The 27,653-nt window shown below is 48.2% G+C and overlaps 1 protein-coding gene across 4 annotated transcripts; it reads left to right on the plus strand.

The window, feature by feature from the left end:
• The first annotated feature begins 2,365 nt into the window (after positions 1–2,365).
• On the plus strand, positions 2,366–26,721 carry NDNF (neuron derived neurotrophic factor). Of its 4 annotated transcripts, XM_064450529.1 has the most exons (5): positions 2,366–2,829; positions 19,588–19,742; positions 22,366–22,554; positions 23,572–23,696; positions 24,664–26,721. In XM_064450529.1, the coding sequence occupies exons 3-5, from the start codon at positions 22,367–22,369 to the stop codon at positions 26,055–26,057; spliced, it is 1,707 nt and encodes a 568-aa protein (XP_064306599.1). In that variant the 5' UTR covers positions 2,366–2,829; positions 19,588–19,742; position 22,366; the 3' UTR covers positions 26,058–26,721. The 4 variants fall into 4 exon arrangements, with proteins under 4 accessions (XP_064306599.1, XP_064306597.1, XP_064306598.1 ...); XM_064450527.1 differs by lacking the exon at positions 19,588–19,742; XM_064450528.1 differs by lacking the exon at positions 19,588–19,742 and having other exon boundaries at positions 2,366–2,824.
• Positions 26,722–27,653: the final 932 nt, after the last annotated feature.

A 27,653-nucleotide genomic window follows, 5' to 3' on the forward strand; every position in this document is an offset into this window, starting at 1 on the left:
GCAAGGAAAAGATGGGTACCCAAAGCTGAGTCATTTGGAGGTTTGCCGATCTTCTTCCCCTTTACTTTCTCAGTTTTGCCACAATAGTATAAGGAATGGCATGTTACAGCCAAAGACTTCTCGCCCTGGGTGTTGTACGCGGCCGTGCCTGAGACCTGTTCCTGTGAAGACTGTGCAAACATGAATCGCCTCTGGATTCAGGGGGCAGGATTTCAATACCAATTTCCTAGCTGCTGGGATAGTACCTGGGACAGTTAAATAAATTTAAAAGCAATCACCCATCCACAAGACTTTTGCTGTTTTGGGCTTTCACTCTTTGGTTTCCATTTAACTGGCTGCCCTAGCACCTCCCGGGCACGCCTGTAATTTTCAGCATTTAAATCCCAAATCCGCCTGCCATATCTATGTTTAATAGTTTTGTACCTTGTAAATTTTGAGAACGGCGAATCTTGTTCTGAAAGTGTTTTAACTGCTCCTCTGGCTGGGAGTCGTTCTGCGCTACTCTTTAAATCACGACAGAGATTTACAGTTGCGATGGAGGTGGAGCTGCCAGCATCCAAAAAAAGACTTATCTATACGCAGAGGAGCCGGTATTCACATACCTCAGTAAATAATATCCCAGGGATGTCATCTTGCTTCCCCTGAAATCACAAACAGTAATATCCTCTAAGAACAATAGCACTAAACCTGTCCTCGGGTTAAAAATAATCGGTTTGCCTGTGTGTGAAGTGCACAGTCTCAAGAGCTCTTTGGCTGGGTAGCAATATTTTACCTCTAATGACCTCAAACTGGAGCCAGCCATTTTTGCAGGCTCTACAGAACACTGTTGTGCCACAAATCGTACCTGAAGGTAGCTGCCTGCCTTCACCTGAGCACATCCCTCTCCGCTGGCTCCTGCATGCTCCAAAGGCTTGGGGAAAAACGAGTGAGATTGCTCTGGGTTTTCTTTACTAATTTGGGCTTTCTTATTTAGTCAGATTCTCCCATTTTTGGATGATTGAATCTCAGCGTCTTCTGCAGCAGAAGAGGAGCACGTGTAGTTTACTGAGATTTTTTTTTTCTTTTTTATTGAGGTGTCGCAGTTGGAGGCAAACGATCCTCTAGAAAGGAAGAAGTCAGATGCTGTATGCGAATACCAGGTATTTTTAGGTCCTTCTTAAACATGCATAAATTAATTCTAAACTTCTGTGCCTTTCCTCCCCTCCCCAAACTCCTACCCTTGAACCTATTTGAAAACTATAAATACAGTTGTGAAATATGTAAAATTAGGGACGTGAAAACAGAAGGGTAACTGGATGGGGGCTCCCACGGGGCTCCTCTTAATCCCGGGTTTCTTTCGGTGAACTTATATTCTTGAGCAGACCCTTGGGCAGAGCGCTTGCTGGCTTGCACTGAGCGACCCGGCTGCTCTCTGAGTTGGCGGAGTGGGAGGTAAGTGGCAGTAACTGATGGCAATTAGCAGGGGTCTGGACAGCTACGTGTCCCTGAAGGCTTGAGCTCTTCTGGGGGTTGTGTCTTCACAGAGTGCAGCTGATTGTCACCCTATAGAATATGACAATTCGCCTCCCTCCGCTGAGGCTTTGCTGTCAGATTTGCTCAGCAGTCTTGCAAAAAACAAGGAGGTTTAATTTTATTTTTGCTCCCCAAATCTATTGAAGTAGTGAGGAAGGAATGATTACCCTCAGGGAAATCACCCATCAGCTGCTATTGGTAATAGCTTGTTTAATGCTTATGTAGCACTTGATGTTTTTATGAGTGACGTGCCAAAAAAGAAACAAAAAGGGAGAGGGGTTTGTTTTTAAATGGCAAAGGATACTTTCCTCCTTTTCGTTGCAGCTCCCAGGTAAGAAAAAATGTCCCCGGCTCCCCGAACCTGAAAGCTGCCTCCGCTTAAAACGTAACGAGGAAGACGGTGAGAGGTTGCATACGCAGCTTCGAGCCCCACTCGCTAAATTGCGGGAGGGTTTAATAAATCCCATTCCTCACGCATCCTCGCCCACCTCCCCAGCACTCTCTCCTGAGCCCACCGCTGTCGGGATGCTCCGCAGCATCCCCGCAACCTTCAAGCAGGGGCTGCGTGATAAAGAGAAGCGGGAGCTCTGCTGCTCTCCCGCAGCATCCCGTTCCACCCCTCCCCGCGTCCTCCCGTCCCGACTTTCAGGCAGGATAACACTTCCAAGATGGATGTTGAGCGGCTTCTCCCAGCGCAGCGGTGCGAAGCCCGGCGGTGGGTGGGAGCGGGCGGTGTGGGGTGTCGCGGCGTGGGGTGCGGGAGCGGGGCTCCCCGCGGGCCCGCCCCTCCGCGGAGCGCTGCCGGTGCCGGTGGCGGGGCGGGGCGGCCGCGCCCGCGGGGCAACCCCCGCCCGCCCGCCCGCCCGCCCCGGCGGCGGCGGCGGCGGCAGCGACAGCAGCAGCAGCGAGAGGCCGCCCGCCGCCCCTCCGCGCCCCTCCGCGCCCCTCCGCGCCGCTCCGCGCCCCTCCGCGCCCCTCCCGCAAACTTTTACCGGCGCTCCGCCGCTCCTCCCGGGAGGCGAAGCCGGGGCCCTGCCCTCCCCCCGGGCGGCGGCGGGGGCCCTGGGGGGGCTCCCCCGGCTCCTTTTCTCTGCTTCTTATTGTTTTTTTCCTCTCTTTTTTTTTTTTTCCTTCCCCCCTCGGGGAGGGGTGGGGAAGGGGCTATAAAGCGCGAAGGGACCTGCGTGACAGTCCCCGCTGCAGCCCGTCCCCGCCGGAGCGGGGGGGTTAGATAAACACCCGCCCCCCTAAAAAAAAATTCCCCACCCCCACCGCGGGAGGGACCGGACGGGACGGGACCGGACGCCGCAAGGTAAGGTAAGCCACCGGCACCGGGCAGTGGGGCTGCCCACCGTGCCCCCCCCCGTCCTCCGTCCCCAGCCGCCTGCGGGACCCCCCGCCGCACGGAGCGGCCACCCCGGCGCGGTCCGTCCGGCTGCAGCGCCGAGCCCCCCGTCCCGGCACCGCTTCGCCGCCGCTCGTCTAGCGGGGATGCTGCCGGTGGGACCTCGGCGCCCTCCCGGATCCTCCCCCCTTCCCTTTGAGATTTGCGTTCTTCTTCTTTGTTTTTGTTTTTTTTTTTTAATTTTTTTCCCCTCCCCGTTTTTGCCCTCTTCGCGGTGCCCCGCAGCCTGGGCTGCTGCCGGGAACCCCGGCTCGTCCTCCTGCACCCGGGCACTGCTGCTGAGCGGGTGTGTGCCAGGCTGGCAGGGCTCTGCTTCGCTAGCATCGGACTTTGGGTTTTTGGAGGGGTGGGAGAGGAGGGGAAAAAAAAAAAAAGTGGCTACCAAAAAAAGTAGACAGAAAACTCAACAGTGGGATGTGAGTGCTGAGATTTGCTACGTGCGGCTTGGGTCGCGTTTTTATTTCGACAGCACAGAGACAATGGCTACAAAGTGTTGTTTAATCACTTGCAGATATAACTTTTATGTATTTAAACCTTCGCAGTTAAAGGCTAGCGCAGGTTTTTGAAAAGCGGTGATTCTCATGAGCGTTTTTGTTGTGGATGTGTTTAACGCTTGAGCGGTAACCTGCCCTGATTCCTGTGACGGGTTAGCTCGGTGCCAGGGACGAGCGTGATCTTGTCCATGCCATGCTGCCCGGGAAATCATCCCGGCGAGCACCTATGCAAGCGAGGCAGCCTCCATAAGGCTGGCTTCAGAAAGTGGGTTGTGAAGCTTGTAGCGTCCCTCGGACTTTCCTTCCCCACTAAAGGATCTGGTTAGCATCCAGTTACAATCTTTAATTAAAACGCTTAAACAGTATCACTGTTCTTGGGGCTTGAGTGAGCCGCAGGAGGCGAGCTCAGAGGGGAGGCAAGGTCCCCAGTGTAAATACACAGATCTCCCTGGCCCAGCCGGCTGTTTGTGAGCAGATACCAGGCGACGTTCAGTGACACAAGCGTGGCACCGTGCGTGTCTCCGTCAGAGCGTCCTACAGTCAGGCTGCGTTGGCAGCCCCGTCCAGCACCATCGTACGATGGGCTTCCAGCCTAGGTGCACTGATTTCATGCTTGGTCAAGCTGGTGGAGTTGTATCTGTGTAAAACTGGAAGAGACGAGAGCGATTTGAGGGTGAATTCCTTCCTGGGCGGTTGGCGGCGAGTGATTTATACACTAGTGACCCTGGCAAGGCGCTGCTGGCTCGGCTATAACCTGGTTTCCGTAAAAGTAGCGCTCGGGCGTTAGACAACGTCAGCACCCTTAGCTGTGCTGTAAGGGAACAGGGAGAAAAACTTGGTGATTCTGTTTAGCCTACTTCAAAAATCGCTGATCCTAAGCTATTTTAGGAATGGCATTTTGGATTGCCTCTTGTCAGGAATGCCTCATCCTCCCAGCCCCACTCTCCTACCTCGTAGCAAATTGCATACCTGCAAGAGGAGAGCTGCCGAGGCCAGCTTTCTGGTACCGCTGAGAGTCTCTGTGAGTACTTAGAGTAATTTCTAGAATTTATAACTTCTTAATATTTGGAGGAGGAGAGGACTTTTTAAAACAGCGAGAGATTTTATGTTCTATTTCAACCATTAAAAATGTGATGAAGCAGAAACGTGCGGTAGTGCATCACGTGTGGGTGCTGTGTGGGTGTATTTGGGGTCCCGTGGCTGTGTAGCATCCTGTTGCGAGGAGAATGATACCTGTTCCTTGTGGACTTTCTGTGTCAGTAGGTAATGAGCCTCTCTTAATTTGAAAGAGCTTTATAATACCTCTGAAAATTTCTTTCAGCCTTGTCACGTTTCTGTGATGAGGACTGTGGGTGCATCACGCTGCCCCTGTTTCTGTGCAGCCCCGGAGCAGAAAACCCATTGATTTTTCTGCTGGGGAGGGCGGGCACCGCAGCGTGCCATCACAGCCCCGCCAGCCAGGCGACACGACCCCCGTGTCTGCGCCCGCCCGGGGCTGTGCCGTGCTCTGCGGCCCCTCCGCTCCCTGGCGCGGGCCACACCCGGCAGGCAGTGGCACACACGTGACGTGCTGCTGGTGTCATCGGCTGGTGGGTTACCTCATGCCCCAGCCCCTCCCTGGGGGAGTTCGGGGTTTGGTGATCAGACGCGCAGTTTGAGAGGGAATTTGAATGCCGTGTAGGATGCTGATCCCACAGAGATTAATCTGGGCCCCTTTTTTTAATTTTAAGAAGGCTGTCACGGAGGTGAGGCAGAGCCGCATAGGATTGCCCTGCGCGCATGTTTTGTTGTGGATGACTACTTAGGAAACACCAAGGAAAAGCATTTAGGTTTCCCCAATGTTTATAAATACAATATGGTGCAAACTGTCAAGCAAGCTGTTCAAAATCACGTAACGCCTGTGGCTGCCTTCCCTGTTCGGCTCGAATGCCTTCACCACATACTCGGCGTTCATCCGACGTTTAAAGCTCCCGGCACGCAGCTCCGGCCCATCTGCCGTGGTTTTTCCAGCACGCCTCTCCTCCTCCTGCAAGCTGGGCTGGGGATGGGTTGGTGCCACAGTTCTGCTTGTGCCATGACCCTCTCTTGGAGCCCTGGGCCTCCTTCAGTGTCACGCTGCTCCCGGCCGGCTCGGCGAGAGCCCACACTGCCCCGAAACATCATGGCTTGTACGCCAAAACTGGGGGGGGGCAGAAACAGTGTCTTCAAGACCACTTTGTCCTCCTTAGAAGGGTTGTCCACCTTATAAATCCACTGAAAATGAGAGGGTAAACCCTTTCGTGGGAGTGCCCTGAGGGCTGAAGCTAGTGGTGGGCATGTTAATGGTGCCGGGGGAGCAGGGCCTCACCTTGGCTGCGCAATGTGGTTTTGTGCCTCCAGCCGTGCGGTGGCCTTCCGCTCCCCGTCCCGCGGCTTCGGTAGGGCTGGATGGAGCCGGTTCACCAGAGATTTTGCTCTGAAGTGTGCCAGGGTCTTCTGCCTTAATATATATAAAGGGATGAGATGTTTATTAAACTCAGACCCTGCTTTTTCTTCTACAATTTATGCTCCGAAAGGCTGGTAATAAACAGTTTATTAAAAAGAAATCCTGATTTATTTCTGCAAATGGTTACATTTCAAGCTGGTACCAAACGGTTTTGTAGGAGGCCACCTTTTATGCTTCCCATGGCAGTTTAAAAGATTGCTAGAAAAATAACCCAGAATCTAAGTAGGTTTGGATAAAGGCGAGCCAGGACTGTACGTCAGGGTATGTGGTGCTTTTATGCAGCGAAGCGGCGGATTTTACCACAGAACATCTGGGTACTGGCTTCAGTTACAGCACAGATTTTAGAGGGATAACAAGTCTTGTTTGGCTTCGCGTTCATTTTGAAGTCACTAAACTTTATACGGATAATAAAACTGTAAGCCCATTACTTCACTATTTTCAAGGGGCTATTTCAGTCCTCCTTCAGGGTCTTGCATCTTTCTAGAGCTGGTTTTATTTTGTTTTACTAAGTGGGTATTTATCTTTTCAGTCCCTGGCTTGCTTTGCAAGAGGCAGATTTACTAATTTGTACCGATGGACACACCAGAGAAGGCGGGTTTCCATTCGACCTTGCCGAACGCGCACGTTTTCTGCATTAAGGGCAGTCTAATGAAAACTGCACGTTTCTCGTTCAGTGCGTTCAAAGAGGCTGATGTTATTAACGTGGAAGAATGTATGGCTGCTCTGGGCTACCAGTTCAACCACTTGTGAGAGTGAAAATACCGGGGGAGGTTTTGCTTTCTTTTTCTGTTTGATTATAAAATGCAGAGGAGAAGGGTAGACCTGACTGAAAGGAGTGAAGGGCCTCCTCCTTCAGGTAGGAAAAGAAGTTTGCAAGCCCTTACGAAAGGGTGCACATACTGGTGGGAATGCCCAGCGTCGAGGATGATACCCTCGACTAATTATAGATAAAGAAATACATGTTTGGAACATAAGGCTTGTGTGAGAGTGTATGGACAGCCCATGAGACTCATGTCGACCTTGCTTCCGGCAAACCCGGTGTGATACCGAATGCTGTTGAGCTCTGTATCACTGACTGTACGGGCAGGAGTGAAAGGAGAATAAATCAGAGTTATGTTAAAGGAAAGAGGATATCGTAGGTAAGACCAGTGAGAAGGGACTCATTTAACAGTGGTACCTAATAAGTGTTGCAGTGAGTGAGCATTGCTTTGGGCACAGAAGCCATGTTCCCCACGCTTTGTTTTACATCGTGACGGAGAATACGCTACTTTTACGACAAAAATCTTCATGAAATCAAACAGGGATCGTTTCTGCCTGAGAAAAGGACTCAAATAAGCTAATGCTTATGGATGGATGGAAGGAGCTTTGAAGGCTGAGGAGATGTTTGAAAACTTTAACAAGATGTCATTAGGAGAGGAAGTATTTGCCCCTAGATTGGGAAATAGGTCAGGGTAATAAATCATAACTCCAGGAGAACGTGCTTAAAGCTGGAAATAAATTAAGAGGGAGAGACTAAATATTAAAAAGAAGTTTGTTCTTTCAGAATTAATTTTCTAATTTGTAGTACTCAAGGACACCCACTGAATGGGAGAAAGATAAATGTTAACACAGGGCTGTAACAGGAACCAGCCGAAAATCTTGTGACTGTGTAGGTGGCTTCGATTGCACCCCGGGGAGCACGTTGGTTGTGCGGGGCATGTCAGAAACAGGCAAAGCGTCATCTTTTTCCATTCATGTGCGAGATAGCTGGTACTATAACTTCCCCAAAAACATGATGATCTTCTGGGGGTTGTTTTACAGGATGGGTTTTAAATGCCGTTTGAGAAATCAGTAGCATGAGTGGTCTGAGAAGCCAGCCCCCAGTCCATGACTGCTTCGATAAGTAAAAATATATCTGAGTTACCAGAGGGATGCAGGTGAATCCTGCACCGAGCATCTTTCTCTCAGTGGGCCATGTCCTTCCACCCGGGCAGGCGTGAGCACTTAGGTAACCGCAGCATTTTCAGCATTTCTCACAGATTGCTGAAGAGCACACGGGGTTGTTCGGGTTTTGGCCCGGATCAGGACCTCTCTGGTTTTAGGGTAATTAAATTCAGTAGTTGGAGAGATGTTTGTTGCTTGCGTGACAGCTGAGATAAGAAGCAGTGGGTACTTACTGCGAGCACCTGGAAATCTGAAAAACAAAAGGCAATAATTTATCTTTCCTACTTCTTTCCCCCCTCCGCGGGTCCGGATATGAGTGCCCCTCCAGCGTGACCCTCGCACGCTCGCAACGTGACACACCACCGAGGCCGACACTTCCCCTGTGATTTACAGGGGAAAAGCATTGTTCGCCTAATTGAGCGTTTTTCTTTTTTTTTTTTTTTTTTTTTTTTTATTTAAGGAAAAGTAACTTTAAAGGGGTTGAAGCTTTATTAGGGTGTGAGAAAAACGATGCTTTTAATCTTTCTCACTTTTAACTTGCTCGGTACCAAAATAGAGCAGTGCTAGACCAGCTGCCGCTCCCGCTGCAAAGGCTGGTGGGGAGGCGGGAGGCATGATGCGATCGCAGGTTCTTTGCACACGTCTGCAGGGATTATTAAACAGGGTAGATGATTTTTACAAATCAACCAGAATATCGTGAAGACGTGAGCACTCTCTCTCTCTCTCTTGCTACTTTGTTTAGGTGCAGCAGATTTGCCGCTAATTTGTTTGTAGTCAAACAGTCTAAACGTGTCTCAGCATTTTGAAATCCAGAAACCTGATGCAAATTAAGCAGTTTACAGATCGGGATGATGATGGTGCGGGAAAGCCAAGTGTCTTGGAGCTGCCAGCTGGTTTCTGAATGCGAAGGAAAACATGAGTGAGCAGCGTTAACGGTTTCTAGTCCCCATTCTTTCTCTTCCTTTGGCTACTAAATCTGCATTTAATTCCCTGTGGGCTTTTTCTCCTGGGTAAGAATTACTTACTTGAGTATGATTTGTAGGGCTAATAGGATCTTATCCTTATCTGGTGAAGACCCTAGGGGCTCTCTCAAACTGATTTTACAGTAATGAGAAATAATGAATAAAAATCTAATGGTCCTAGCGGGTATTAAAGTTACATTTTTACAGAGAAGATTTAATGTCAGCCAATTAAAACTTTTATAATCCTGTTGTAGTACAATAGTTGAAAAAAATTCATACTAGGAAAAACAAATTCATACTAAGACCTTTTCACATCATGTGAACAAGTCTAACTTAATTTAACATTTGAATTAAGTAGGTATTTTAAAGCAAGAGTATAACACCTCTCTTGCAAGTGTGCGATAGCAGGGCGGCAGGCTCAGGGAAAGACATGTGCTATGTTAATTTACGGAGCGCTTTCTAATTCCCACTCATTTAAGAAAAAGCAGTTGCAAAGCATTCATAAGAGAATCCAGGCTATTAGGGCTTCAACTAGAAAATGCAAAATCCATATACATCAGCGATATGTCCTTCCAGTAGGCCAAAAAATGCTTCAGGCTCAACCTTTTGTTCATTGGGTTCATGGCCACCCCCATTCAGCCTGGTTTTGTTCAGCCGGGGACTCTGTGGACCCTGACTCATGGCCCTCGGTGAAATGTGCACATGAGGAGCGAAGCGGGACCTGAGGGCGTCATCCCCAAGGGCAGAACCCCCCGCTCAGCTCCAGCCCAAACCACTTGGGCCTGCTGAAAGCCCTTGAGGGGGCAAGCACCGAAGAGCAGACAGTTTTTCTGAATTTAACAGCTTTTTGGGCTTTACAATGCAGTATTAACAGTGATGTTGAAATGATACTTTGTCCTTTAGCAGAAACTTTCATCCATGGATCTCACCGCCATTTCCAGTCGCTAGTGAAGGGACATCCCCCAAAGGCAGCACTGGGTCCCACACCACAGCTCTCACCACATCTTCCCCCTTTGGGGAAGCAAAGGCCCTTGGCACATGTTTCAGCCACCTCTGAATGTAGAAATTCCCTTCCGCCTTTCCCTTCCGCCTTTCCCTTCCGCCTTTCCCTTCCGCCTTTCCCTTCCGCCTTTCCCTTCCGCCTTTCCCTTCCGCCTTTCCCTTCCGCCTTTCCCTTCCGCCTTTCCCTTCCGCCTTTCCCTTCCGCCTTTCCCTTCCGCCTTTCCCTTCCGCCTGCTGAGGATGTATGGTTACCATAAGAAGGCCTGAAGGTTTTGGGGTTGTTTGTGTGTTCGCTCACCCGTGACCGTCTGAGCTATCCGCCCCTATGTGTGTTCCCTCCTCTTTTGTTCGCAGTAACTAGATAAAGGACTAACCTTTCACCTGCCAGCCTGGACAAATAAACACTGGCCCAGCAGTAGGGTGGAGCTGAAACTGCCCCCTTTTGACAGTCTGATTTTTGAGATCCCTTATCACAGCTCTGCAGTTGACCCTGGCAGGTTTGAAACTCTTGCAGCGTGTCCCTTCAGAGCGCCTGTCTTTTTGCACTCAGGAAAGACTTTTCAGCTTGGTCATGCCAGAAATCTGCCACTTAGAAAACCCAAAAAGTGTTAGAAAGCCACCCTGAAGATTGACAGCTCCTGAACATGCTCCTGTCCTGCTTTGGAATAATGGGCTGTGGTGGCTGGCGAGCTGTGGTTGGACTCATAGAATGATAGAATCATTAAGGTTGGAAAAGACCGCTGAGATCATCAAGTCCAACTCCCAACTCAACACCCCAGGCCTCCTAAACCATGTCCCCAAGTGCCACATCTACATGTTTTTTTTGAAGACCCCCAGGGATGGTAACTCCACCACCAATCTGGGCAGCCTGTGGCAATGCCTGACTGCTCTTTCAGTGAATAAATGTCTCCTAATATCCAATCTAAACCTCACCTGACACAACTTGAGGCCATTTCCTCTCATCCTATCACTCGCGGAGTCTTGTAACGTCTTAGGACAGATGCGTGCGTCAGCTCTGACCATAGGCCCAACTGTGGCATCGATCTCCATGGCCATGCTTCACCATCTCTCTGGTCATGTACTGTTTCGCTCTTCGGAGGTGAATCCTTTCTCCATCACATGGCTCCTTAGCCCTGGAGGTGTTCAGTGATGCTGGGCAAGCAGTGCCCTGTGGCAGCCACTGAGTGGCTCAGGGCAGGCACGCGGGCTGCGGGGGTCTGTAGCTCCTCCGGCACCTGGCCACGCTTGTCCTAAATCTTTCTCCTGCTTCTCAGTAGCTGCAACAGCCTTGAGTAACCTTGGAAGCCACCCTGCACCACACGGCCGCTCTCCTCCTGCGAGGGTCCCTGCTCCCTCGTGAACATCAGGCGTGCTCACTGCTGTCATCTGTCCCAGTGACTAGCGGGAGGATTAGGAAATGGGGGCTGGAGGCTCCACGCATGGGGCTGGGCAGGACGAATCTCCCCCACCTGGCCGAGCAAAGGTCAGGCTCTTGGGGAAGCAGAAGTTTGGATTTTCTCTGGAGGTGGTGGGAAGTGTCAGGCACCACGGGGGGTTGACTGCAGGTAGCTGTGTCGAGAAGTTCAGAGCAGCTAATGTCCTTCGCTAATAATTTTCACTAATTTACTGAGTTGCCCTCTATAGGAGTTTGTGTCTTTTTTAAAGCAGGATGCTAAGGAACTAAATGCCAATAGGCCAAATTTAGCCAGCGTGAGCATCCCTGCCTTTCCTTGTCCCTCCCCATGCAGCTTATAGAAGTGAGCATGCAAAAGAGGTAATTTTCTAAATGACACACAGGAGAAGTGGGGAGGCTGATCGTCTTCCCTGCGATGTGGTTTGCTGGCGATGGGCCATCCTGTGCTCTCAGCCACCGCAGCCTCTGAGAAGGTCGGCAGAGCTGATGGTGTGGCTAAGAAATTGTGCGTGCTGCTTTCTAGGGAGGGTGGGGATCAGCGTGGGGGCCGATATCCACGTTGGGTCTTGGAAAGTCTTTGCTGCTGTAACTGTGGGTGAGGTCTGGCAGCTTTAATGCTGAGCGTGCTGGTAGAAATATGTAAATATCAATATCTTTAGCACTACATTTGATACTTTCCATTTTCAAACACTTGACAAATGTTTACATATTTCCAGCAACCCTTTTCCAACTAGGGAAAATGAGACACAGAATCTGTGAATTACCGCAATACCTAACAAATCATTATGAGAGAGCACCTTAAGGGTTCATTAAGGACTTGTCGGGCCTAAGATTTCCTTTGCATACCTTTAAAGCTGAAGGCAGATAATATTAAAACTGAATCAAATTTTGGACAGTAAGTTCAATCAGAAAAATGTGGATTCTGATGATAACGAAGGAATTGGAAATTTTGGGGGATCACCCATCAGCATAACGCGTTACTGTGGTCATAAGTACTATGGGCTAGACTCTCGATTCGGTAGAAGAAGTCATAGTTTCTTTGAAGTCAGCTGAGGATCTGGATTACATGATTTGGGTGTAACTAAAAGCAACTTAGGGATAAGATTGAAAAAATATAGGAAAGAACAGAATAAAATAGAACTTTTTTTTCCTGTTCATATAAATTCTGTTTTCTCCTTGTCCCGTATCTAGTTAACTACGAGTGTTCCTGGATTGAAAAAAACCTAGAATACAACCTTACAATTGCATTTTGTGCCAGATGCCTGCCGCAGTTTCTATGTGAGATCCTGTTGCTGTGTTTTCACTCTGAGATATCCGCCACCCCTGCAAACCACAGCGGGACGTTGTCCTGGCGGCGGCGCAGGGATGCAGTTGCTTCCCCGGGGGTCAGAGAATCGCCTCTTAGGCATGAGCACCGGAATAGGGGTTGTTACTGGAGCTGCTGCCCTGCTTCGCTCTTCCAGCAGCCAGAGGGCTTTCTGGTGAGCTGCTGCTGCTGTTACTCTCCGAGCTACTGCAGGCATAACTGGCCGTTGCAGGAAAACTCTGCGTGTAGAGGTAGGGAAGTAGGCCTGAATACTAATGTGCTTGGCCTGGCTGCAGCTTGTAATCCTACGTACACGTGTGGTGTTGTTCCTGATGCTGAAGAAAACTGCGTGTCCGATGGAAGCTGAGGGGATCAGCCTATATGTACTTATAAGTGTTTCAAGGTAGTCAGCAACTTTCCTGTTTTTTAATCATCTATCAAAAAGTAGAAGGGAAGAAGCGTGTAAGGAATTACAGCGTGCTCACAGCGCAGCTTTCCACAAAACATGAGCGCTCCAGTCGTTGCTGGAGCCGCCGGAGGCTCGGCTTCCCCCTGCTCCTGCCCTGCGAGTCTCACTGGTGACCCGCAGCCCCTTGCCTGTCGCTGCCTCTCCCGCAGCGCCCTGCCCTGTACAAGCCCCTTCTTTTCTTCCCCTTAACAAACACCTTGCTGGCCACGGGCAGCTGCCAGGCGAGGGGTATTCCCCAGGCCCTAGGAATGGCTCAAGCAGCTTTAACTCCTGCGGTAGTTAATGCAGTTAATCACTTTGTTTTTATGTTTTAGCCCTTTCCAAAGACCTTTCCGGCCTCCAGCCGTAAGCCCTGGCGGTCCGAGGATGCGCCGGCAGGATTCACGGACCCCGGTTCTGCTCCTGCTCTTTATCATACCCTGACACATAAGTCATCCCCAGCCCTTTTGGGTTTTTGCAAGGGCACTTGCTCATAATGTCATTCGGAAGTATTCCAGAGAAACAGTGGGAAACTCCGTACCAAATACCAACATGCTCGTGTTGGTTGTAATTTGTAATTGTTTGTCTGTGTTCCTCCCCACTAATCCCCTTGCTGAAATTCATTATGGAGAGACAGTAACATACACTGAGAGCGCTGTGCTGAAGGCGGAGTGACTTGGCCAAGGAAAGTAGCTATTGTTTTATGATTAAAGGAAGGGATTATATTGGGATTTCCTTGAACAAGGAAAGTCGCTGCCCCACTTTTATTGCTTGTAACAAGGGGATAATAATTACCCTCCGTTATAAAACACCTCCAGATCTTGCGATGAAAGATTTGTGGCAGAGCTGTGTGGCATTCAGGGTTGGTTATCTTAAATGGCCTGGAGTTGTGCAAACTAAGATTTCTCTGCTTTATCTTATTTCACCTACTGGGGCTCAGACCCTGCTGAGAGCATGGAAAAAATTCCCCTTCTCTGAGTTGGGCATCTGACAGGAGGTTTAACTCTGGAAGAGCTGGGTACTGGTCACCCATCCCATGATGCCTGCCCTCTCCCTGAGCGACGGCTGGCTGCCTGGGGATTTTGTACGGGCTTGGGAGGGTGAGCAGGTACAATGGCAAGGACACAGGCCAGCCCATGCCGGAGCAGCCAAGGGAAGCGGAGCTCGGCACGGAGGGGTGAGCTGCCAGCTGGCTGCCACCCAGTGCTCCAGCCCATCGCTTCTTCCCATGCCGCTGCCATCCCCTCGCAAGGAGAGGTATGAGAGAACAACCGGGCATTGTAACGGGGGGTCGCTGGGGACTCGCTGTTTGTTTGGTTTTGATGCTCGCGGCTGAGTTGCACGGGTTGAGATAGCTGCGAAGGAGAGGAGCGCTGGTATGTGGTCTCTGATTAAAGAAAGAAAAACTAGCCATTTCCTCAAGTGCCCCAAATGGCATCTCCTGGCTCAGCTGGTTTTTGAAGCACCCAGCTACCACCAGCCCCAGGGTGGCGATTTTGATGTAATCAGAGTTGAATCTGTTTCCACTAAAAGTGGAAAAATAAATAAGGCTCAGTTTAGAAACAAAATAGTCCATGTAAAATTTGATTTTTAATACCATATCTCCCTCAGTATGTTTTTCAACATGTCTAATATGAGAGACCTCCGCTTTTTACGTTACCCCTTCAGAATTAACCTCTCCCCTAAGCTGTAGCTTGTTGCCACTGTTGTTCATTAAGATCTCATGGAAATGTCCCCGTATTTCTTCATACCTTCTGATTTTTACATGGTTGGATTTTTTTTTTTTCCCATGCTACTGTGATTTGCTTTGCTAAAACAATACTCCCAGCAAAGGAAAATCGTGGGTTGAATTGGAATTGCAAGAGGCGGTCAGTTAATCCACAGATTATTGACACAGCGGACCCCAAATGCTTCAAAGGCACCATTATGGTCCATCATCTCTGTGTGTACTTAGGGAGCTTTAATCCACAGATTACAGGTCCGTAAGTGCTCCTGCCCTCCCAGTTACAGCTGGTCCTGCCAACGGGAGCTGCCACGTCAAGCCAGCTGTGGTGCTACACAAAAATATTTCTCTTTCAAATCCGCGCAGACAGCGATACACCCCTGCGTCCCTGTTGGGGCTGCGTTCCTCGTGTCCCCCCCACCCCGTTCTGCAGGGAAAGGCTTTGGGCGGGTGCGCATCTCCTGCGGAGGGGATGGCTGGGGCTGCGCTGGCCGAGCTCCCGCGGGGTTCCCACTGACCTGCGCGGCCCAAGCTTTTCCCCAGGCACGAGGCAGGACCAGACAACAAGTTTTCAAGAGTGTTGCTTTTTTTAAAAAAAAAAAAAAAAACCAACCAAAAAACATCAAACCCAAATGAAAAGCATACCAAACGTTTTCCAGATCCTTTAGGGAATAGTAAGTATTAAATGGCAGGCCTTCACTTTTCCCCTCTGGTCTCCCCCTAAACAAACAAACCGAGCAGCTCCCAGTAAATACTTAAAATTTCAAAGTCATGATTTTTCCTTGTTTGCACGTTAAAAATAACTAATTGTATTACAGTCGAAATTGGTAGGCGCTTTTACACTTCTCTGTTGCCGAGGTGATAACTCTGTGCCAAAGTGCCTATATTTGTGTTACGTATCTCTAGAAATGAAGTGTATAATGGAAAAGCTCGCAGCCTCTTTACATGCAGCGTTCCTATAATAAGTCAAAGAAGTCGCACAGTCGCACAGAGCCCTTTGAGTTCTGAAACTGGACTTAAATCACGTCAATAAATCTACAGACTTACCATGAGATGCAGCATGGGTAATGTAAACAACCAAAAAAAAAACCCCCAATGCACCAGAGTTTAAAAGTAGGATATAAGGAGGGAAAAAAGTTAACCATCCATACAATAAAAAGAGAAGAAATGCAACACAAAAGCACTGTGGCAGGCAGTGCCTTGAAATTATCCTCACTAAATTACAGTCATCCGCTTTCCACTCTCTGTAATTAAACATTAGGGTTTATTTATTCCAGATGCATTTGCTGCAGGTAAACCCAGATGTTTGGGTTTTTTTTGTTTTGTCATTGTAAATCCTTTACAGGTCCCTGTGACCTGCAGACAGCTGAGGAGTAAAGCAAATTACTTCCATAGATCAAGGCACTTGAAGATGACTTGTGAACAGCGCTGGCATTGCACATGGTGCACCTAATGCTCGTGCTCCCTTTTTACAGAGCATAGGTGTATTTGGTGGCATCGAGCCTTCCCGTGAGCGCGTGTGTCTGTGTGTGAAATAAATGCACAATGAAATCAAAATCCCACCCAAACAGACAGACAAAATGGACTCTTGGCTTGCTGGGTGGGATTTCTGTGATGGGATGTAAGCGGGGAGCCTCCGATACCTCGTGGGGTACACCCTGTGCAACCGCTATATTTCGCTGGAAAAAAACCCAGCTTGCTTAGGGCAGGCGGAAAATACCGTAGGCTTGATTGGCAAAATTAAAAATGGGGTGATTTTATCTGCCCGCAAGGCTGCCTGTTTCTGGCTTTGGTTGAGGATGCGCCCACCCTGCTGATCCTGTGGCCTGCGAGAAGAGCCCGTGAGGTGCTGCCACAGCTCCGGCTAATTTGTCCCCCAGCTTGGAACCTAAGCCAGCTGCAAATCCATTACCCTCTCCGTTTCTGCTTATAATTGCAGCTTACCTAGGTATTTGCAGGCCTTTCGTATAGATGTGCAAAGTTTGATGCGCAAAGGCCCTAAAGGCTGCGCAGGGGGCTTGTGTACGTGGGGTTTTGGAAAGGTCGGGTAAGGCTCACTGCCTGAGTGGAAATCATTAAAAAGCTAGGAATGCATTGTAATCATCATAAAGTCTGTGATCCGATTTAATGATGATTTTCATATGCGTGCTTATAGCTCAAATTTATAAAATGGCCGGATTGCTGCTTGTGTTTATTTTTACTTTCTGAAGGAAAAAGAATCCCCAAACCTCTGGCAAGGTGGTAAATTTTGAGGTGTTCAAAATAATTTATATCCCATTCCAACTATACAGCATGAATTTTGCATCTGTTGATCTGTTTAAATAAATACATAGAGGGCCATTAAGTTAACCTTTTCCGAGGCGTGGCTGTTGCTGCCGGAGTATTTGTGCCGCCCCGGAGCTGCTCACCTGGGCACAGGACCAGCCGCCTGCCAGGTTAAAATACAAGGCAACCCCAGCCACCTGCCACATTTTGGAAATGAAAGACTATACGAGCAAGTAATATTGTCTCAAGGATGTTTTTCAGTGTTGCTCTTGTTGCTGGGGGTTTGCGTGTGCCGTCCTGGTCCCTCCAAGCTGCAGCGGGTTTATACCTTTCGTTTCATGCCAACCTCGTGGTTGCTGAGCGGGATCTCCCTCGCCTCCGGCAATGCCGCGGGAAGGTCGGTGTCCTGGCGCAGCCGGGCTGGTGAGCCATCCCCTTTCCCGGTGCCAGGCTGTGACCTCCCGGGTGGCCGGGGTGCCAGCTTTGTCCCACACCCGCCGCTCGTCCTTGCTCCTTACCCCGCAGCCAGCACCAGCCTCGCCCAGGAGGACGGGGTGGGAGGTTTACCTTCACGCTTGGGTTTAAGGCTTGGTTTAGAGAAGAGTTTGGGGAAAAAGCAAGAGGTAAAGATGGGCCATTAGAGGGCACTTTTGCAATCCCGGAGAAGGAAAATGGTGCTTATTATTTCACTTAGGACTGTTTATTTTGGCGCTTTCTTAAATTCAGTGATAAACAGCAGGCAAATCCCTCCAGTCAGCAGGAATATATCAATAAAATATTGACTCAGAGTTTAAAAGAAAAGAAAACAAGATGAACTTGTAGAAAAGGGAATAAAAGGCATTTAGGAGGTGGCACAGTCTGGAGAATAAGCAATCGCACAACATATTTCACATAATTGGTATGGCTTTACAGTGCAGCGCTTAGGCCTTGGCTTATATCTGGTTTCTAAAAATGAAACCGGCTCGGAGCATGGCACACCGAGACAAGAAAATCGTTTGTCGGAGGTTTCCGAGGGCTGGGTGGGAGAGCACGAATTCACGCGAGTGCATCAAGCGAGTGCATTTTCTGAGGGATTCTGTCAAAGTCATTGCCCAGTGGTGAACTTGCCTGGGAAGAAACATGGGATGAATAACTGATTTTTTTTTGCTTTCCTCTTGATGTTTTGCCTGAGTAAACCATAGAGGATTTAGCTTAAAACTCTGCCAAATTATAATGAGTGCACAGCAAAAAATAAAATCTGTTTATTCACTGGTGTGAAAGGGTGGTATAGCACTGATAGCGCAGTTTCCAAAAACTGTGAGTGAGTTTTGGATGCCTCTTTGCTGTTGAGCTGTCCTGCTTTTGGAAGTGTTGTGCATGAAAATTGGGCCCATTTTAAGCCTCCCGAGGCTGGATATGTGAAAATGAAAGCACTCAAAATCTTATTCGGTTGTGAAGGAACAAAGACTGTAAAACTTTCCTCTTTCAGTAACAGTTGACAACTTTTCAGTCTATTTCATATGTGGGGTGGGCCGGTGCTGCTTGCCCAGGCCTCCCAGAGCTAACCTTAATGTGTCTTTTGTGGTTATTTTTAAGCTGAAGAGCTTTTACAATTAGATAAAGAAATCAGAGACAAATCTGTACCTTGTCGCTACGCTGCAATTGGTAATGGAGACAGAAATGCTGCCTACAGGACTTTTTTGAGTGAATTAGCTAGTGAAATCATTTAAGAAGTGAGGCTTAGCCTGGGTAGTCCTATAATCAAAAATCGTTTATTTTAATAGAGGTTACATTGCGCTGGAACTGGCTGTGGGAATATACACGATCACAGTTTCAAGGGGTTCACGTGGAGGATGCTGTCTGCAGAAAGTGTCACAGTTTCTTACCTAACCAAATAATCTGCTGTAACTGTTGTGATTAAGTTGGAAAGTACTTCTTTCCTTCTGGCCAACGATAATACTTGAAAAATCAATAAACAGCGTGTTAGAGCACACAAAACTCATCCTGCTTTGTGTGAGAGGAGGTTTCTGCTGACTTTGATGACTCAAGTCAGCAAGTATTTTGACTTAATGATCTTTGCTCCAAAAGGTCAAATGTCATTAACTTTGCTGATAAGTATCAATGCTTCACTCTGAATTCAAGGAAATACGTCTGTTGTCATCAAAACCTAAGTCAGGACCTTGTTGGGATGAATTTTGACAAGCACTGGGAAAGCTAAATCGGGATTTAACTCTAAGTAGCAATTGCATGTGTTAGGTAAAGCCCTTTACTCCTTTCCCTTCTGTAGGGCACAGCGCTGTGGCAACCTGTTTTTAAAACATCCCAAACAATAACGAAGCGCACAATTTGAGACCTGTGAGCGCCAGAGATAGAATCATAGAACGGTTTGGGTTGGAAGAGGACCTTAAAGAGCACCTAGTTCCAGCCCCCTGCCATGGGCAGGGACACCTTCCACTAGACCGGGTTGCTCAAAGCCCCGTCCGACCCGGCCTTGAGCACTTGCAGGGACGGGGCATCCACAGCTTCTCTGGGCAACCTGTGCCAGTGCCTCACCGCCCTCAGAGGGAAGAATTTCTTCCTTATATCTAATCTATATCTACCCTCTTGCAGCACCCCTTGTCCTATCACTACCTGCCCTTGTAAAAAGTCCCTCTCCATCTTTCTTGTAGGCTCCCTCCAGGTACTGAAAGGCCACAATAAGGTCTCCTTGCAGCCTTTTCTTCTCCGGGCTGAACAACCCCAACTCCCTCAGCCTGTCTTCATAGGAGAGGTGCTCCAGCCCTCTGGTTATCTTCGTGGCCCTCCTCTGGACTCGCTCCAACAGGTCCGTGTCTTTCTCATGCTGGGGGCCCCGGAGCTGAACGCAGCGCTCCGGGTGGGGTCACAGATGAAGCGTTGCAAGCCCTGCAAACAGGGAACCGCGGCTGTGTGTTGTTGTCACCAGGTTATCACCAAATAAATAAGGGCACAGGCTTCTCCAGCTGCAAAATAGCTTTTGGCAGCCGTGGCACACCAGGGCTTCCCTGCAAGACGGTGGGGCCATCGACTGGCAAGCTCGCTGCAGGGCTTCCAGGCACGCTTGCTGCTTGCTTGCAGGGGGCTCCTCCGCGGTCTCCCTGCCCACCTGGGACATGACTGTGAGGGATTTGCCAGGTGAACCTCAAGCATTCGTTTTCATCTTTCCCATGGTTTTCCACTCAGGAAGGAAAGGATCTAGCTGCAAATATAGGAATACATGGTGGGCCAAGGAGGGAGCAAGCTGAGGAGTGCAAAGCAGCCTTTGGTGTGAGGGAAGGCATGAGCGAAAGGAGGTTGCATCCTGGTGAGGGAGTTTTCAGTACGTGTCACTTGTGGCTTATGGTTACTTTGGGGTTTGCTACCTATTTTCCCTTCCCTCTTGCATCATCAGTTTCAGTGGGAAAATAGAGAAATGAAGGACAGGGACAGAGCTGGACAGCATGAGTGAGAGAAAAGAGTAGAAAGCAGGGTGGGAACGAGCTGAGGTAACGGGGACTGGGACAGTGGAGAGGAAGGGAGGGGTTGAGTGGGGGGGACCTGCACTGTTGGTGGAAGGAGCAATTAAATAATGATACTAGAGGCAGAGGAAGCAATATGAGTGTGAAAAGAGTCCTCCGTGAGCCTTGCTGGTGTCCAGAGACCTGCTGTCCTACATGTGGATGGCCGTGTTTAGCAGTCCGCAGGAGAGGCGGATCCCGCAGCCTCGCCTCTGTGCACCCTGGAAGAGGAGCTAGAGGCAGCACGGAGGGGGGATTTGGGAAGATTTTGTCAGGAGCTTGGAAGTGAAAAAGAGGACAAGACCCCATGCTGCCTGCAGTGAATTTGGGATGCCAGTGCCCACAGCGAGCTTCGGCAGGGATGTGGTGAGGTTGAGAGGGGCAGAGGCTGGCAGGCTGCTGGCCACTTGCCTCCCCAAAGAGGAGAGCAGGAAGGGGCATGTGGGGATTTCAGGGCTGCGGAGGAGCGGGTCTTACCAAAAGCTCCCAAAGGGCTGGAGGGCGTGGGCTGGGGCGAGGAGGAGGGTCCTGCGCCATGAGCGCACTGGCCTCCAGTGCCTCCTTTGGGGTTTTTGGAAGGTAAAGCTATGGAAGAGGCTTCCCTCAGAGGTGCCTGTATTTTCATTAAGTGCTTGAAGGAAAAGAGCAATTTTATTATGGCTTAGACTACATCATGCCACTTCTCAAGGAGCTTTATGTTTGATATTTTTACATAAAATATTAGGGAAAGGTCAAGTGGAGGGGAAAAAAAAAACCAATCTCAACAGTAGGTTTGATCTGAAAGGTAAAGAGCTTGTTATAAAGCCATAGTTAACTTACAGCGCAGTACAAGGGACAGTGCATGACCGCACATTCAGCCAAATAACAAGTTAAACTGTTCCTGCAAGCTTAGCTTTTTATCCTGCTTCTCCCCAAAGCTAGTGGCTAACACAGTTTAGGTAACGGCCTAAGCGTCTTCCTTTCTAATTTAAAAAAATGTTATAATTTAGCAATTTAAATTCTCTGTACTCATACCAGAAATGGGCTTTGTTTCCCTTCTACCACCCCCCCACACCAGAGCCATTACATATGAGATCATCCACTGTACTGAAAGGAGATTTCCAGCCTGTCCCACTGTATATGTTAGGGCAGTCATTACTGACCTAGCTGTAGACATAACAATGAAAGGCTGAGATTATGAATTATTATGCCTAATTTGTAAGGGATTCTCTGCTTTTGTGTTTTGCAATTCCCATCAGGCTTGAGGATTAAGCCCTGCCGAATTGCATGCTAATACCAATGTGCTTTGAAAATGTGTGGGTTTATATCCCATGTTTTCCTAATTCACTATTTTTATAAAGAACAATTTCACTGGAAATATTTACTTTTTGAAGGACTGTTGAAAGCCCAACCGGAATCTCCTAAGGAGAGCGAAGTCGATGTGTCCTCCACCTCTGCGGTTACTCTAGCTCCCATGTCCAGAAAGCTCCATTTCTGCTATAGCAAAACATCAAACTGTAGCTTGATCAAAGTATGTCAAAGGCTTTTGCTCTTTGTTAATGAGAGGGAGAGATATCAATTTGCAGCCAGTGCGCGGGCTTGCTTTCAGTTACAGCTCAAGATGGAAAAATCTTATTTACATACTTTATCCAAGCTCTGTGACGGCGCGTGCACTGTCCTTACAATATGAATTTCTAGTGCTTGTATGGCAGTACAGTGAAGGTGCCTTCAAAACATAAAGTGCATGAGCTGTTGTAGGTCTGCCTGTGTTTCAGCAGTAAATCAGCCCCCAAGAGCCACGTGTGTTTGCAGCTAGTCGAGTCAGCACCTGCCGGTCACGAACAAACCGGTGCTTCGCCACGGTCTCACCCACCAGCGCGGGGTAAGCTGGCGGCAGCTCCTGCTGCGTGTGGTGCAGCCCTCCTCAGGCGGGATTCCCTGTCGTTGCTGTAGGATGCTCCTGCTGCGCTGCCCGCTGCTGCTGCTGCTGCTGCCGCTCAGCTCCAGGCCCCAGAAGTTACCGACCAGAGATGAGGAGCTCTTCCAAATGCAGATCCGGGACAAAGCATTTTTTCATGATTCGTCAGTCATCCCAGATGGAGCTGAAATTAGCAGCTACCTCTTCCGAGACACGCCTAAAAGGTATTTCTGTCTGGCTCAAATGAGGAAGCTGTACTTTGAAGATACTAGCTTTATCTGCTGCGTGTTTTGAAATAAAAATTGGATCCACAGCACAAAAATACAAATGCCAGTGTTCTGTCTGGTAAAGTAAGCAACTGTGTGAGTTTCCATCCCAGTCTGCCCTTCCCAGCTGCAGGTCCATCCAATTTATTTGATTCCTGGGATAAGCCCAGAGCTCCCACAGACCGCACAAGTTCCCTGAGGTGGGGCCACTAACTGTGCCTGGAGGCAAAGGGAGTGGGAAGGAAATTAGAAACTACAGGCTTACCCCACCACACTTGTCTCTCTCTGTTATTTCATACTGTGCTTTGAAGACACAGATAAGCGAGTCTGATCTGAACTCCCCACTTCCGATCCTCGACCCTATGGGTCAGAAAACACTGAGGTTAGACTGGGGAAGAACCTGAGGCTCTAAAGAGTTCAGGGAAGACCAGTATTGCCACCTTCCTCCTCAGATCATACACCTTCACTGGTGAGAAGCATTTTACCATAAATGACCTGTGGTGCTTGGGGGGGGATGCAGGAGAACAGCTGAATGTGCATATATCTATCTATACGTGCTTCTAGGGCCCTTACCTGGACATAGCACAAAATGTGTGTCCTGCTTTAAAGAGCATATCCCTAAATTCCAGGGAGGATCCTGTTTTCCTCACTTACACCTTTGTGACCATTTATACTGTATATAGTTAGTGTAGGTGTAAAAAGTGGTGGAGGGAGGGCAGGAGGCCAGAAACCCCTCTGCCGCGTCTTGACAAGCAAAGGGTGAACTCTGCAGCACTGTGTTAGTGGGGGGAGTCCCCTCACCTCCGTAGCTCTCACCCACCAGCCTTCCCATATTCCCTCTGCACATGCTTGCCTGTAAGTAACGCTTTTGCCTCTGTTTCTGCACCAAGATCAACCTTGATCACGTCAAGTCAGTCCCACCAGCTGGCTGCCATCAGGACTTACTGATGTATGGGTCTGTTAACCTTCCCCTAGGTATTTCTTTGTGGTTGAAGAGGACAACACTCCCTTAGCAGTGACAGTGACACCATGCGATGCCCCTCTGGAGTGGAAACTGAGTGTGCAAGAACTCCCGGAGGAAGCCAGTGGAGAAGGTTCAGGTAAGAAACCATCAGTGACTTCCCTTGCCTCTGAGACCTGCTTTTCTCCTGGATTCAAAGCCCCTCAAACCAGTCTCGGTGTGACACCGAGTCTCGCGGCAGGCCCATCTTTATGATCTGCTGTTTGGACCTTCAGCCCCAGTCCTGTGGTTGCACAGGGAAGTGGCAGCAGGTAGCAACATGACAAGGAAAAAGGCTGTAAAAAAGTAAAAGTAAAAGCTTTTTATAAAAAAAAAGTAAAAGCTTTTATAAAAAGTTATAGTTACAGAGTGCAGTGGACGCTGCCACAACAAACTGTGTTTGCCCAGAGTAACCCAATTTCACGGGGGCTTTGCGGTGAGCTGTGTACACAAGATAAGAACTGGAGAGACAGGGCTGGTGTGGCAGCAGGGCTGAGCTCGCCCCTTTGAGGGGACTTGCCATCTGTAGACATGAAGCTTATTTGGAAATAGCCATATAACTGCTACTCGAGAGAAAAGGTCTTTGGCTTCCAGAGCCTCTCACACAAGTGCTGAAATGTCACCCCACCCCCATTGTATGGTATACACTGTACAGACATTGCCCCCACTGTATTTAGGTGCAAAATTTTAGTGAGACTCAGAGGGCTAAAGCTAAGGGCTGAAGTCCAGAGACAGGCAGCAGAGTCAGTTCCCCCTGGGGAACTGCATGGCATCTCCAAGTCTGGTGCGTGAAGTACTCTAGTGGAAGGTATTAGCTACCATTCACAAGACTCTGTTAATACTGCTCAGGTGCAATTTCTGTTGCGTTTGGATTTAGCCTGAGTGCCAAGCCAATCTCCTTCTCTGATTTGACAGTATTTGAAGTATTGATTACATCTTCCTCAGAAGATAAAACCTTCCTTTGTCATCTCACTTCTGTATTTTATGTAGAAGTGCTTGTTAGAATTTTATTTTCTCATATTCGCAGATTGCGTCTGTACAACTGTTTTTCTTTGCTTGTAATCTAGGTGAACCAGAACCTCTTGAGCAACAGAAACAGCAGATTACTAATGAGGAAGGCACAGAGCTGTTCTCTTACAAAGGCAATGATGTTGAGTACTTTGTGTCCTCTAGTTCCCCGTCTGGTTTGTACCAGCTAGATGTGCTGTCGACAGAGAAAGATACACATTTTAAAGCGTATGCAACCACTACTCCAGAGTCGGACCAACCTTATCCTGAACTACCTTACGATCCCAGAATCGATGTCACTTCCCTGGGACGTACAACAGTGACGCTGGCGTGGAAACCGAGTCCCACCGCCTCCTTACTGAAACAGCCAATTCAGTATTGCATAGTCATCAGTAAAGAACACAACTTCAAAAGCCTCTGTGCTGTTGAAGCCAAGCTCAGTTCTGACGATGCCTTCATGATGGCTCCAAAACCAGGTCTGGATTTCAGTCCATTTGACTTTGCCCATTTTGGCTTCCCTTCAGACAACAATTCTGGCAAAGAACGTGGTTTCCTAAAATCATCATCAAAGTTTGGGCGCCACACGTCCTCGAAGCCAAGAGCTGACCTGCATAAAGTTTGTATCGGGAACAAGAATATCTTCACAGTGTCTGACCTGAAGCCCGATACGCAGTACTACTTTGACATGTTTGCAGTAAATACTAACACTAACATGAGCACCGCGTACATTGGCACCTTTGCCAGAACGAAGGAGGAGGCTAAACAGAAAACAGTCGAACTCAAGGATGGCAAAGTTACGGATGTATTCATCAAGAGAAAGGGAGTCAAATTTCTACGGTTTGCTCCCGTCTCATCTCACCAGAAAGTCACTTTCTCCATTCATTCATGCCTGGATGCTGTTCAGATCCAAGTTAGAAGAGATGGAAAACTTCTCTTGTCTCAAAACGTGGAGGGTGTGCGGCAGTTCCAGCTTCGGGGAAAAGCAAAAGCTAAATATCTCATTAGGCTGAAAGGAAGCAAAAAAGGTGCTTCTATGCTGAAGATCCTGGCTACAACAAGGCCTAACAAGCAGTCGTTTCCTTCTCTTCCTGAAGATACGCGAATTAAAGCTTTTGACAAGCTCCGCACGTGTTCTTCGGTCACGGTGGCGTGGCTGGGCACGCAGGAAAGAAACAAATTCTGCATCTACAAAAGGGAAGTGGATGACAATTACAATGAAGAGCGGAAGAAAAGAGAGCAGAACCAGTGCTTGGGTCCAGATACGAGGAAGAAGTCAGAAAAGGTTCTCTGTAAATACTTCCACAGCCAGAACATCCAGAAAGCAGTGACCACAGAGACAATCAGAGGCCTGCAGCCTGGCAAGTCCTACCTGCTGGACGTTTACGTGATAGGGCACGGCGGGCACTCTGTGAAATATCAGAGCAAATTGGTGAAAACGAGGAAGTTCTGTTAGTGCCCTTGTACATAGAAATATATGGAACTCCCATCTGAACGTTATCCTACTTCCAAGTATACAGATTGACTACTTGCACAGCTGCGAAGTTGTGACCTGTATTTGTACTGTGTAGAAAAGATATCAACTTGTATATTTATGTTTACATAAGTAATTGGAGGAACTAAGGCTGGTGCTCTCTGGTAGCATCTGGCAACGGTATTATCTTGTCTCCGGTGACCCACATGTGATGCTCGGTAGATGTCCAAGGTAGCAGGAAACCTCGAAGGAACTGGCACTCCTTTGCTTCCATATTGCATGAACTGCTTCTAAATTATTTTATACTTAAAAGGCTGAGATACATCATTTGTCCACCTTGTTATTCGCACACAAAACTCACAGACATATACCCTTTCTCTCAGTGTAGATGGTAGGGTTTCTGTAAATTATTTTATAGAGTCTTGTTTTAAATGTTTATGTTTCTATGATTGTAAACTATTAAAATATCTCCCCAATAAAGTACAGATCTAAACTAAGTATTAACTGGGCTGCACATGAAGCAGTTTCATTGCTAATGTAAATTCTTACCTAGTTGATTTTCATGTTTAAATACTGTATGTATTTCATGTACAAAGTTGCCATAACGTTATATTCCTGTACATAAAATTAAAAATACTAGATTATATATTGTTTCTTTTTTCTTGACATTATATGGGGGCAGACAGACTTGGGGACAGGAGAGGCATGCTGAAACTTGAACTGAATTCAGCTAGGACATGCCCCTCTCTTGTTGTTCTTCATATTTTTGGGCAAGGTGACTGAAGTGCAGTAGAATTACTGATGTTACTGAGTCAGTTAAAATCTGTGAGAGAGCTCAGGCCATTGAAAGAGGGGTATTTGTGGCATACTCTGGGTCTACAGTGATACAAGCACTAAAGGAGCAGGACAGCCCAGAGGAGCTTCACTCGTCCCTGTCCGGGGTGAGAATGGATCCTGTTTTGTCGTGGTTGCGAGTGCTGCCAGCGGTTCACAAGGAGCTCACAGTCTGAGTTAGAGACCATACAACTCAAACCAGTAACACACAGAGAAGCAGTTGTTATTTTTGTTAGATAATCGTTGAAAGCGTTTGCTTTCTGGATGCTGCTGGTTTTGACCACAGTAATAATAAGCTGAGAGGATTTTTTTTTCTATTAACGAGCATGGTAGTGCTAAGAAAAAAACATGTACTTCCATTTAAATTGCAGTTATTTCCATTGTGTAGATTTCTTTAAAATATTAAATGTCTGGATCTCATATTTTCTAAATTTTTCTTACTTGTTTTTCCACGTCACCGTCATTGACACAAAATATGTTTAGAGTTGCTTAATGGAAAACACACTTCTGAGAAGCAACTAGACCAGCCCCATTTCAAGCGGCTAAGAGCAGGATACATACTGCCCCAGTCCCAGTATTAAAGTACGGGTCAGGGCCTCAGAATGGCTTGACTAAGACCTTTTTTTCTTGGTCCCGTTGTATGTATTAGTCCACGGCAATCAGGTGGTGGATGTTGGGGCTTATTCAAAGACAGTTTCTGTCTCTTCCTTAGGCGCCTGTCCACAAAACGTCTTGCTGCTGTGA

Source organism: Phalacrocorax carbo, chromosome 4, assembly GCF_963921805.1.
Source record: "Phalacrocorax carbo chromosome 4, bPhaCar2.1, whole genome shotgun sequence".
In the NCBI taxonomy this organism is placed as follows: domain Eukaryota; kingdom Metazoa; phylum Chordata; class Aves; order Suliformes; family Phalacrocoracidae; genus Phalacrocorax; species Phalacrocorax carbo.

Excerpts from the sequence above, each read along its gene's own strand:
- NDNF (XM_064450529.1), top strand. The coding sequence starts at position 22,367 with ATGCTCCTGCTGCGCTGCCCGCTGCTGCTGCTGCTGCTGCCGCTCAGC. Across the intron at positions 22,555-23,571 it reads TTCCGAGACACGCCTAAAAG|GTATTTCTTTGTGGTTGAAG; the intron begins GTATTTCTGTCT and ends ACCTTCCCCTAG. Across the intron at positions 23,697-24,663 it reads AGCCAGTGGAGAAGGTTCAG|GTGAACCAGAACCTCTTGAG; the intron begins GTAAGAAACCAT and ends CTTGTAATCTAG.